At 40.8% G+C, this 12,536-nt stretch overlaps 1 protein-coding gene across 2 annotated transcripts in view; it reads left to right on the top strand.

Moving 5' to 3' along the window:
* CCDC60 (coiled-coil domain containing 60) overlaps positions 1–12,536 on the top strand; it is a 290,651-nt gene that overhangs the window by 194,400 nt on the left and 83,715 nt on the right. For both annotated transcript variants that reach the window (XM_073559162.1, XM_073559232.1), the window contains exons 6-7: positions 2,817–2,921; positions 9,661–9,751. In XM_073559162.1, coding sequence (XP_073415263.1) covers positions 2,817–2,921; positions 9,661–9,751 — 196 coding nt within the window. The remainder of the gene's footprint in view (positions 1–2,816; positions 2,922–9,660; positions 9,752–12,536) is intronic.

Here is a 12,536-nt window from a genome sequence, read left to right as displayed (position 1 = left end):
GTGTCTGTAGTTTATAATCCCACTGACAGGTTCACATTAAGTGAAGGTCTTTAATATTAAGGGAAAAAGAAATCCAAACCTACAGGGCACTATGTGAAAAAGAGATTTCCCCGTAAACCTAATAACTGATTGGGTCACCCTTAGCAGCAACAAGTGCAATCAAGCGTTTGCGATAACTGCCACTGAGTGTTTTACAACGCTCTGGAGGAATTTTGGCCCACTCATCTTTGCAGAATTGTAATTCAGCCACTTTGGAGAGTTTCCGAGCATGGACCGCATTTTTAAGATCATGCCACAGCATCTCAATCGAATTAAGATCAGGACTTTTACTAGGCCACTCCAATATCTTAATCTTGTTTTTTTTAAGCCATTTAGAGGTGGACTTTGTGTGTTTTGGATCATTGCCCTTCTGCATAAACTAAGTGCGCTTCAGCTTGAGGACACAAAAAGATGGCCGGATATTCTCCTTTGCATATTTTGGTAGACAGCAGAATTTATGATTCCATTTACCACATCAAGTCTTCCAGGTTTTGATGCAGCAAAACAGCCCCAGACCATCACACTACCACCACCATATTTTACTGTTGGTATGATGTTCCTTTTATGAAATGTTGTGTTTCTTCTACGCCAGATGTAAAGGAACATACACCTTCCAAAAAGATTAACTTTTAACCCATCAGTCCACTGAGAATTCCCCCAAAAGTCTTGGGGGTCATCAAGAGGTAAAACTGGGACAAGTCTTTATATTCTTATTGCTCAGCAGTGTTTTTTGTCTTGGAACTCTTCCATTCAGGCCATTTTTGCCTAGTCTTTCTTATGGTTGAGTCATGAATACTGATCTTAACTCAGGCAAGTGAGGCTTGCAGTTCTTTGGATGTTGTTGTGGGGGTCTCTTGTGACTACTTGGATGAATTGTCGCCATGCCTGGGAAGGTTCACCACTGTTCTCCACTGTTCCATGTTTTTGATATTTGTGGATAGCGGCTCTCACTGTGGTTCACTGGAGTCCCAAAGCTTGAGAAATGTCATTATAACCTTTTCCAGACTGATAGATCTCAGATACCTTGTTTCTCATTTGTTCCAGAATTTCTTTGGATCGCAGCAGGATGTATAGCTTTTGACCAACTTTTGGTCTACTTCACTTTGTCAGGCAGGTCCTGTTTAAGTGACTTCTTGATTGAGGACAGATGTGGCTGATTATAGAATCAGGTCTGGATGTGTCCAGGGAATTTGAACTCAGCTTCTCAAAGATGTGATAAACCACAGTTAATTTATGGAATGGATAATATAAAACACACTGGCGCTCGCCAGTAAACAATACCCCCAGCAGCTGGTATCTAGACAGACTTTGTGCAAATTCTGTCACTGAGTAAAGGACTGTAGTATTCAATGAAAGATGTTGCGCCAAAGGGTATAGGGCTAAAATCAGGATAATTAAAGTATCATATCAATGCTATAGTTAGCTAGTTAGCACAGTGTGGCATGCCGTATGAGCGGTCCCTTTAAATTTAACCTTCCCACTCATTGAGGAAACTAGAATGTACCAGTTTAAAAGGTCAAATAGACTGGCAAGGTTATATTTAAAGGGACCACTCATATGGCATGCCCCTCTGCTAACTATAGCATTGATATGCTACTTTTATTATCCTGATTTTAACCCTATACCCTTAGGCACGGCATCTTTCATTGAATACCACAGTTAATTTCTAGGGGTTTTTTTGGGGGGGATCACTTTTTCTCACAGGGCCCTGTAGGTTTGGATTTCTTTCATTTAAAAATGGCATTTTTTAAATTGTGTTATCTTTGTCTTATATTTAAATTTGTTTGGTGATCTAAAACATTTAAGTGTGACAAACATGCAAAATCAGGAGGGGGGCAAGCACTTTTTCACACAACTGTAAATATGGTAAAACTTATAAAAAGTAAAGGCTCTATAATTAATGCAATAGAATTGGTAGAGTAATGGTTCTATTTAACACCCCATTTTGGTTCCAGAGATATGGGTAAAAAACATTTAAGAGCTAAAGGTTCATATTGATCAATTATGCAAGTGAATGCTTTCTATACTCACTGTGTACACGGATAAAAAAGTATTTAGCAGGGAATAGCATGTTGCTGCTTAAATCATTCCAATGTGGTCCCAAATAATCTGTAGACCACCAACATTCAATATAGACTTTATAAGGGAAAACGGCACATCCCTGTTGCATAAGATATCATACCTTCTGTATTGGAGTTCCATTAAAAAGTATAACAAATATTCACCTTGAGTAATGGACTGACGTGTTTCTGCAATTCAAAGTGCCCCTAAGTCAAAGTCAGACTATGAATATTTTTCACACCACTTAATGGACTTCTGGTAAAGAAGATGTGATATTTTAAGCAATATGGATATGCTTTTTCACCTTGTAATCTTTGCTGAGATTATTAGGCGTCATTGACACATCCAAATTTAAACAGGTACATGAAATAAATGGTACCAGTTTCGTCAGTGTTTTGCTTAAGTGTGCCATCTGTGTGTCCGTTTTTACCATCAGTGATTTTCACTGATTATACACTGCTGACATCCGTGTGTGTTACGTGTTTTTCATGGACCCAAGTGTTGGCCCTGTTCATGAAGAAACATGGTCATATGGATTGAAATATAGATTATAATGGGTGTATGTTGTGTCTGTGAAAAAAACGGATACAACACGTACGTGCAGCACGGATGTCTGAATGAGGCTTTATAGTGTAAGCGTAAAATAATGTAATTTATACAGGTATGTTCAATAAAATTAATCATCAGATTAATCCATTTCACATTTTACTCTTTAGGGAAACTCTCTTTCGTCAGCTCTGTGCCATACATTGGCTTTTAGAGACTTTAACCTCAGATCCATCTGTTTCTATGAGACCGGTATCGTCTTGTTGGAATATAAGGTAAATAAAAAAAAAAATCCATTAATTGTTTTATTTTATAGAAGGAAATTCTTAAAATGGGATTTACATTGCAGCTACACTTTTTATAAGTTTTATACCACTGATACTGTTCAATATAATATGAGTCTCATGCAATAAAACTCATGAAAGGGGTTTTCCGGTCTGTAATCAATCTATGTGACGGTAGAGTGCCAAATTGTGACAAATGCTCACAATTCTCCTGTTTACCCCGACCAAGTGGGCTATCACGTACCACATGGACAGTGTTCATCATAAATGAATACACACCTTTTGAAAAGTAAGACTTTAATCAATATCTCAATGAATACAAGAAGAATTTGCAAAATTTTGACAAGACTGAGTTTCATAGAACATTTTTTATCCCATAACAGTAAAGTAAGGTAATAATATAACTTTCAGTACGAAATCTTCATAGTAACATAGTTAGTAAGGCCGAAAAAAGACATTAGTCCATCAAGTTCAGCCTATAAAATTCTGTCAGAATAAATCCCCAGATCTACATCCTTCTAAAGAACCTAACAATAACTGTAAGATACAATATTGTTACGCTCCAGGAAGACATCCAGGCCTCTCTTGAACCCTTCGACTGAGTTCGCCATCACCACCTCCTCAGGCAGGGAATTCCAGATTCTCACTGCCCTAACAGTAAAGAATCCTCTTCTATGTTGGTGGAAAAACCTTTTCTCCTCCAGACGCAGAGAATTCCCCCTTGTGACTGTCACCTTCCTTGGTATAAACAGATCCTTGGAGAGATATTTGTATTGTCTCTTTATAAACTTATACATGGTTATTAGATCGCCCCTCAGTCGTCTTTTTTCTTGACTAAATAATCCTAATTTTGCTAATCTCTCTGGGTATTGTAGTTCCCCCATCCCCTTTATTAATTTTGTTGCCCTCCTTTGTACCCGCTCTAGTTCCATTATATTCTTCCTGAGCACCGGTGCCCAAAACTGTGCACAGTACTCCATGTGAGGTCTAACCAGGGATTTGTACAGAGGCAGTATAATGCTCTCATCATGTGTATCCAGACCTCTTTTAATGCACCCCATGATCCTGTTTGCCTTGGCAGCCACTGCCTGGCACTGGCTGCTCCAGGTAAGTTTATCATTAACTAGGATCCCCAAGTCCTTCTCCAAGTCAGATTTACCCAGTGGTTTACCGTTCAGTGTGTAATGGTGATATTGATTCCTTCTTCCCATGTGTATAATCTTACATTTATCATTGTTAAACTGCATCTGCCACCTTTCGGCCCAAGTTCCCAACTTATCCAGATCCATCTGTAGCAGAATACTATCTTCTCTTGTATTGACTGCTTTACCTAGTTTTCTATCATCTGCAAATATCGATATTTTACTGTGCAAACCTTCTACCAGATCGTTAATAAATATGTGGAAGACAATAGGTCCCAACACCGACCCCTGCGGTACCCCACTGGTCACAGCGACTCAGTTAGACAATATACCATTTATAACCACCCTCTGCTTTCTATCACTAAGCCATTTACACACATTTTCCCCCAGACCCAGCATTCTCATTTTGTGTACCAACCTCTTGTGTGGCACGGTATCAAATGCTTTGGAAAAATCAAGATATACCACATCCAATGAGTCACCTTGGTCCAGTCTATAGCTTACCTCTTCATAAAAACTGATTAGATTGGTTTGACAGGAGTGATTCCTCATAAACCCATGCTGATATGCCGTTAAACAGTTATTCTCATTGAGATAATCCAGAATACCATCCCCCAGAATCCCTTCAAATATTTTACCAACAATAGAGGTTAGACTTACTGGCCTATAATTTCCAGGTTCACTTTTAGAGCCCTCTTTGAATATTGGTACCACATTTGCTATGCGCCAGTCCTGTGGAACAGACCCCGTCACTATAGAGTCTCTAAATATAAGAAATAATGGTTTGTCTATTACATTACTTAGTTCTCTTAGTACTCGTGGGTGTATACCATCCGGACCCGGAGATCTATCTATTTTAATCTTATTTAGCCGGTTTTGCACCTCTTCTTGGGTTAGATTGGTGACCCTTAATATAGGGTTTTCGTTGTCTCTCGGCATTTCACCTAGCATTTCATTTTCCACCGTGAATACCGTGGAGAAGAAGGTGTTTAATATATTAGCTTTTTCCTCATCATCTATAACCATACTTTCCTCACAATTTTTTAATGGGCCTACACTTTCACTTTTGATTCTTTTACTATTGATATAGTTGAAGAACAGCTTGGGATTAGTTTTACTCTCCTTAGCAATGTGCTTCTCTGTTTCCTTTTTGGCAGCTTTAATTATATTTTTAGATAAAGAATTTTTCTCCTTATAGTTTTTTAGAGCTTCAACGGTGCCATCCTGCTTTAGTAGTTTAAATGCTTTCTTTTTACTGTTAATTGCCCCTCTTACTTTTTTGTTTAGCCATATTGGGTTTTTCCTATTTCTTGTCCTTTTATTCCCACAAGGTATAAACCCTTACAGTGCCTATTAAGGATGTTCTTAAACATTTCCCATTTATTTTCTGTATTCTTATTTCTGAGGACATTGTCCCAGTCAACCAGATTAAGGGCATCTCTAAGCTGGTCAAACTTTGCCTTCCTAAAGTTCAGTGTTCTTGTGACTCTCTGACATGTCCCCCTAGCGAAAGACAAGTGAAGCTGTACAATATTGTGGTCGCTATTTCCTAGATGCCCAACAACCTGCAGATTTGTTATTCTGTCAGGTCTGTTAGATAGTATTAGGTCTATAAGTGCTGCTCCTCTGGTTGGATTCTGCACCAATTGTGAAAGATAATTATTCTTGACTATTAGCAGAAACCTGTTGCCTTTATGGGTTTTGTAGGTCTCTGTTTCCCAGTTAATATCCGGGTAAAGTCCCCAATAACAAGGACCTCATTATGGGTTGCAGCTTCATCTATCTGCCTTAGTAGTAAACTTTCCATGATTTCTGTTATATTTCGGGGTTTGTAACAGACCCCAAAGAGAATTTTGTTACTAATTTTCCCTCCATGTATTTTGACCCATATGGACTCGACATCCTCATTCCCTTTGCTAATATCTTCCATTAAAGTGGACTTTAGACAAGACTTTACATAAAGACAAACCCCTCCTCCACTCCGATTTTTGCGATCCTTTCTAAACTGACTGTAACCCTGTAAGTTAACAGTCATAGCTTTCATCTAACCATGTCTCAGTTATTCCCACTATGTCATAGTTACCTGTAGATATTTCTGCTTCTAGTTCTTCCATCTTGTTTGTCAGGCTTCTGGCGTTCGCGAGCATGCATTTTAGAGAATTTTGCTTTGTTCCAATCTCCTCCCTGTTGATTGTTTTAGAAATTTTCTTACCTCCCTTCTAAGTATGTTGTCTTGGATCTTCTTTTCCACACCTCATGTCATTCATCAGTATAATATCTGGTTTCATGTTCGTGTCTAACGTTTTTCTTCCCATCCCCTCTTCTAGTTTAACTCTCTCCTGATGAGTGTAGCGAGTCTTCTGGCGATTGTGTGTTTCCCAGGTTTGTTGAGGTGTAGTCCGTCTCTGGCGAGGAGTCCATCGTACAGGTAATTCACACCATGGTCCAGGAATCCAAATCCTTGTTGTCTGCACCATCATCTAAGCCAGTTTTTCGCATCAAGGATCCTGTTCCATCTCCTGGTGCCATGCCCGTCTACTGGAAGGATAGGAGAAAAAACTACCTGTGCATCCAGTTCCTTTACTTCCCCAACTCTTCATAGTCCTTGCAGATTGTCGGTAGGTCCTTCCTTGCTGTGTCATTGGTGCCAACATGTATCAGAAGAAATGGGTGGACGTCCTTGGAACTGATGAGCTTTGGTATCCTATCGGTCACATCCTTGATCTTCGCAGCTGGGAGGCAGCATATTTCTCTTGCGGTTATATCCGGTCTGCAGATGGCTGCTTCTTTGCCTCTCAGTAGTGAGTCTCCCACCACTACCACTCTTCTTCGCTTCTTGGCTGTACTTTTTGTTGTCACTTCTGGGTGTTGCTATGTGCCCTTTTCTTCTTTGCTTGCTGGTTGTGCCTCATCCTTAGGTGAACCATCGTCATCCTCCGCAAGGCCTTGGTATCGGTTTGTCAGTTGTGTGGTTGGTGATGTCTCTATGGTGTTCTTGCTTCTTTTGGTCACATGCTTCCACTCGTCTGCTTTTGGAGGTTCTCTGACACTTTCTTCACCTTCTGTGACCAGTAGAGATGCTTCTGTTCTGTCTAGGAAGTCTTCATTTTCTTTGATGAGTTCCAAAGTTGCAATTCTTTTTTCCAGACCCCACACCTTTTCTTCTAAAAGGGCCACTAATCTACACTTCTGGCAGGTGAAGCTGGATTCTTTTTCTGGTCGATCTGTGAACATGTAGCATATGTTGCAGCTCACCATGTAGGTTGTCACATCTGCCATGTTGCTCCTAGATCCTGCTGACTTGCTGCGTGTCTTCCTTATTGTGTAATCTACTCAATCAGGCACGCTTTCTTGCAATAATGTCCTAGAGGCAAAAATTACGGCGCGCGGTTCGGCGATGCTTTCCAAGCAGCTGGTCCCGGCTATATCCAACGATCCTCTTGCTTAGGGAGACTCTTCGCTTTTCCCGAAGGCACCTGGAATATGCAAATTATCTTCCTCAAGCTTCAATCCTTGTTTCGGCGATGCTTTCCAAGCAGCTGATCACGGCTGTATCCAACGATCCTCTTGCTTAGGGAGTCTTCGCTTTTCCCATAAGGCACCTGGAATATGCAAATTATCTTCCTCAAGCTTCAATCCCTGGTTCAGTTTTACTCAAATTTGTTGATGCAAAACTGGATACACCCCACATCAAAAAATACATCTAGTACTTTGTATGACATCCATGATTTTTAGGGACAGCACCAAGACTTCTTCTAGGCATGGAATGAACAAGTTGGCGACATATTGCAACATCTATCTTCCAGTTTTGAGTAAAACTGAAGATATTGATTAATTAACATAACTTTCATGTTGTGAGTTAAAAACTCTTCTAGGAAATTCAGCCTTGTCAAAATTTTGGAAATTGTTATTGTGTTCAGTGAGAAATTAATTAAAATCTTACTTTTTAAAAATGGGTGTACATTTTTATGCTGAGCACTGTATGTGATTTGTATACTTATGATCTTGTACCTTCTAGTCTCATCTGGCTTCTCTCAATAGAAGAGAATGGAGACTAGTGAGATTAGTCAGCAGGTGACTGCAAGTGTGCAAATTGCATACATATGGTCACAAACCTCCCACTCACTCTGGACATAAAGGGAAATCATGACAGATTATGCGTCATACATCAAACATGTATCAAGTACAATAACCAAAATATATGTACGCACGGCCTGCGTCCTCAGTGATAAAGATAGGGGACGCATGACGCATGCAGCGTCATGCGCCCGGAGGCGGAGCTACTGTCGGAGGCACGGCTGGGGCGGGGCTTAGCTGTGGCCGTGCGCAGGCCGACGCTGCGGCCTTTAACGCAAATGTGAAACCGGCCTAAGTCTGGCGTTCCTGCACCCTGCTTCCCCCTCCCCTCTGGCAGGGGGCACCGACATAATCACTGCCACGGCTGCCCAGCCGCTTCCTCTGTTCCTGGTCTCAACGTGGCTCCTGTGTCCCAGGGCCTGCACACGCCACACAGGTCTACTCGCAGCATGCTTAGGGCTCACACACGCTCAATGTCTCTTAAAGAAACAGCTGTCATGCACCTGTGATGTGTCCCCAGCAAATGGCTGGCAGGCACCTAGTACTTAAGGCACTGCTACCTGATGGAAGGTGCCTGAGCAACATTACCATTTAGTTAGTCTGCAAGCTGCCAAGTCCGTTGTCAGGTCCCTGTTCCCATACCTGTCCCATTAACCAGAACCTGAACCAGTTCTGCCTTCTTGAACCGCCTAGTCTGAACCAGTACTTGCACCTGCTTACCATCCTGTCTGAACTTGTACCTATGCTGAGTCCGTCCTGTCTGTTCCTGCCATTTGGTTCTACTTGAATCCAGAGCCAGTCTTCTGGTCCTGATTCTTCTCCGTCTGAGCCTGCTACAATATCCGTCCTGGACGTCATCCTGTTCCTTCCCGACCGGCTACTCCGTGTCCGTACCTTCATCCCTGTCCCCTTGGGATCAGCTGCTGCATTTCCGGTGTCTGTCCTGGAGTGGTACCTGGCGAGCACCTGAGTCTCAAGCCTAACCACACCTTCAGGGGCTCTAGTCAAGAACCAGATGATTGGTTAGTTACATCCCTCCAGGCTCTCCCCGGTCCGCTCTGCGTAGTGGGTCCACACCCACCAGCGTGACAATACATAATTCATGTCAATAGATCCCAATGTGATTAGTGCAAGCATGGGACAAATCAAAATTAAGAATAAAATACCAATAAAGTGCAACCAGAGAATCCAGATGTCCTGTGTATCAGATGAAATATATCATATAGAGATATTTTCATGTATACAGTGTAGGATCTCTAGAGGGTCAGATCTCTAGGGGCTGAAGAAGTAGCATACGTAGCCCGGCCTTGATGCCCGAGGAAGTGCAATTATCTGTTGGCCACATAAGAAGACCCCTTGTATGGTAAATGGTGGGGGTCTTGGGATTAATTTTGAATTGACGACCTGGATCTTGGACTCCTTTATTGTAGCAGTCACCTATGTGTTCAATAAAGAAATTAAATATCAAGCCAGTAATGTCACTTTTACCATTCTGTATTTCTTTAAACCAGAAATCCTGGTGGCTGTAAAACTTCATTAAAAAGAATCAATAGAGAGAAGGACATGGAGATGAAGTGGGAGCAGTTTATCATGCTGGGGAAGGTAAATGATCATTTTTCTGCCAGAAATATTTTGCTGTGTTTTACTGAGGTAAATAAAAGTAATCTCCACAAATAGAGGGCTAAATATTTCAGCTACTTAACTTTCTTTTATTGTGAGAAGTATATGGAGATGGAGATGGAGAGCGCAGGCTTAAAAAACTGATATATACGCTGTATGCAGTAACGGTAACGCAGTGGGACATAAAAAAGGAATTTATCATCTGGTTCTACAGCAACGTACAGTGTGTGCTATCAGCGTCCAAACTTCGTTTCAATTCTAAGTTCTAATCTCAAAGATGAGATATTTCGGACCTTAAATGCTCCGTCTCACATAGCGAGATCGCTGATGCGTCACCGATTTTGTGACGCAACAGTGAACTCGCCTGCGATCTCGCTACATGTGACTTGCGGCAGCGACCAGGCCCCTGCTGGATATCGCTGTTCGTGCTCGAATGTCCTGGGCCATTTTTTTGTCGTCAGCGTCCCGCTGGCCAGCGCACATCGCTGTGTTTGATCGCTGGATCGTTGCTGAATCGCTGAAGAGATCTGCCTGTTTGGCGGCTTACTAGCGATCATTTAGCGACGTCCCAGCGATCCTTACCAGGTCGTATCGTTGTCGGGATCGCTGGTGCGTCGCTAAGTGAAACAGGACCCTAAGTATGTGACCTTACTACAAGGTAGTTCCTTAGTGACCGCTGCAGAAGTAATGTAGTATTACCGGGCTGTCAATGATAAGGCCGCCATAGCAGCTTTGTGTTCTGACTCACAGAGGGTGAGTGATAGACATATTTGGTGTCTATGAACTCGTAATGACCTGGGGAATCACAATGGCAGGTCAGTTTTAGCATTCAGTGAACATGGTAAAAAAAAAAAAAAAACAACTGTGGGATATAAATAGACAAAATATTGTCTATTTATTTTTTATAAAAATCGGACAAATTTTTAAACACTCGTATGAAACTAGCATGTATGTGGAGACATTCCAAAAAAATAAAAATCCGCAACAAAATTTGGCATCCTGCGAACTTTTTAAAAATCTACAATTTCTGTGTTGAAAATTTCGACGGCACATGGATGATATTTGAAATAAATCATCCACAGCTACATCCAGTTTATAAACTGACAACATGGATGGCTTAGTGATACTTATTTACATGAACCATATGATTGCATGCTTTTATTGCCACGTTTATGTGGGTGAATGGATGGCATACATACTGTAGATAGAACCACGCTTCAAACAACCATTCTTCTTCTAAGAATCAGCCAGCTCAATAAGTGAAGATCTGCCATTTGTAATGGCGGCTGGTTATTTCTAAAGCAACCTAGTGAGTAAAAAGAAAAATCAGTGTGCTTTATTGTGAAATGAATAGAAATCCTAATGAATTGCTGTACACAGTAGTATAGCGGCAGTATACTAGTGATTAGTTTCTGAGGCACCTGCAACTGAAGGCTTGTACATTACAGAAACAGTTATTACCATTATTTCTTTTATTTATTATTTATTTACTTTATTACCATAAAGATAAGGGATTTTAAAAGGACTTTCCCTGTTATTGCTAGTAGCCATTACTACAAAATTGACACTGAGTACAGTAATTCATGTTTTGGATGTTTGTTATTTTTTGCATGAGGCAACAACATGTGTGACAACTAGAGGGCAGCTGTGGTATTAGTAGTGTAATAAAGTATGCTAAAGAGCATCTACTCAGGATTATTATTACTTATTATTATATGGGATACTGTTTATAGCGAGGTCATACTTCTAGCGCAAGACAACATGAGTATTAGCTTATCTGTTTCAAATTCTGTGTAATCAACTGCATAAACATAAAGCAAAGTTCCTTTTTTTAGTACAGGAATAAAAGAAAAACTTTATTTTCAACAGATGCCAGGCCTGGCCTGTCACTCACCACAAGGTGAAACATTACTCCTTAGGCCGGGGTCACACTGGTTAGGAATACGGACGAGTGAGAGGCATTAAAAGCACGCATTACATACGGACCAATGATTCTCTATGGGGTAGCTCCCAACAGCCGTATATTTCTCGGGCGTATTCTACGGTCCGTGCCAATCGCAGCATGCTGCGATTGTCAGCGTGCTACGCCCCTAGTACGCCAATGCAAGTCCATGGGTGCGCAAAAAATACGCATTACACACGGACCAGATGTGTGACTTGCGAGAAATACGCACCCAGTGTCCTTTAGAAAAACCGGCAATTCAGTGCGCGATACAGTAAAATCACACTGACAGGTTTTATAACACAAACGAAAGAATAGATATATACACATAGAATACATATATATATATATATATGTCATTAAGACACATATAATATATATATATATGTGTATGTATATATATATATTTATATTTCACAGAGTTCTTCATAGCAGAATAGCCGCTAATTCAATTTCCGTCTTTTGTCAAATCATTCCCCAACCCGACATGAAATGACACATGGTTTACATACAGTAAACCATTTCATTTCATGGTTTTTTCTGTATGTCTTTAATTAGTAATTAGATGAGGGTTGATGTTTAAAATTTGGGAGGTGTAGGTGTTAATTTAAGGGGTTAATTCGGTGTTAAAAAATGTGTGGGCTCCTGCATTGACAAATTACCGCGGGAGCCCACACATTTTTTTACAACGAATTAACCCCTTAAATTAACACCTACACCTCCCAAATTTTACACATCAACCCTCATCTAATTACTAATGAAAGACATACAAAACCATGTGTCATTTCATGTCGGGTTGGGGAATGATTTGACAAAAGCCAGCAA

Source organism: Dendrobates tinctorius, unplaced genomic scaffold (assembly GCF_039654945.1).
Source record: "Dendrobates tinctorius isolate UK_male_01 unplaced genomic scaffold, ASM3965494v1 ptg000003l, whole genome shotgun sequence".
Taxonomy (NCBI): Eukaryota; Metazoa; Chordata; class Amphibia; order Anura; family Dendrobatidae; genus Dendrobates; species Dendrobates tinctorius.
This window is presented reverse-complemented; position numbering and strand designations above follow the sequence as displayed.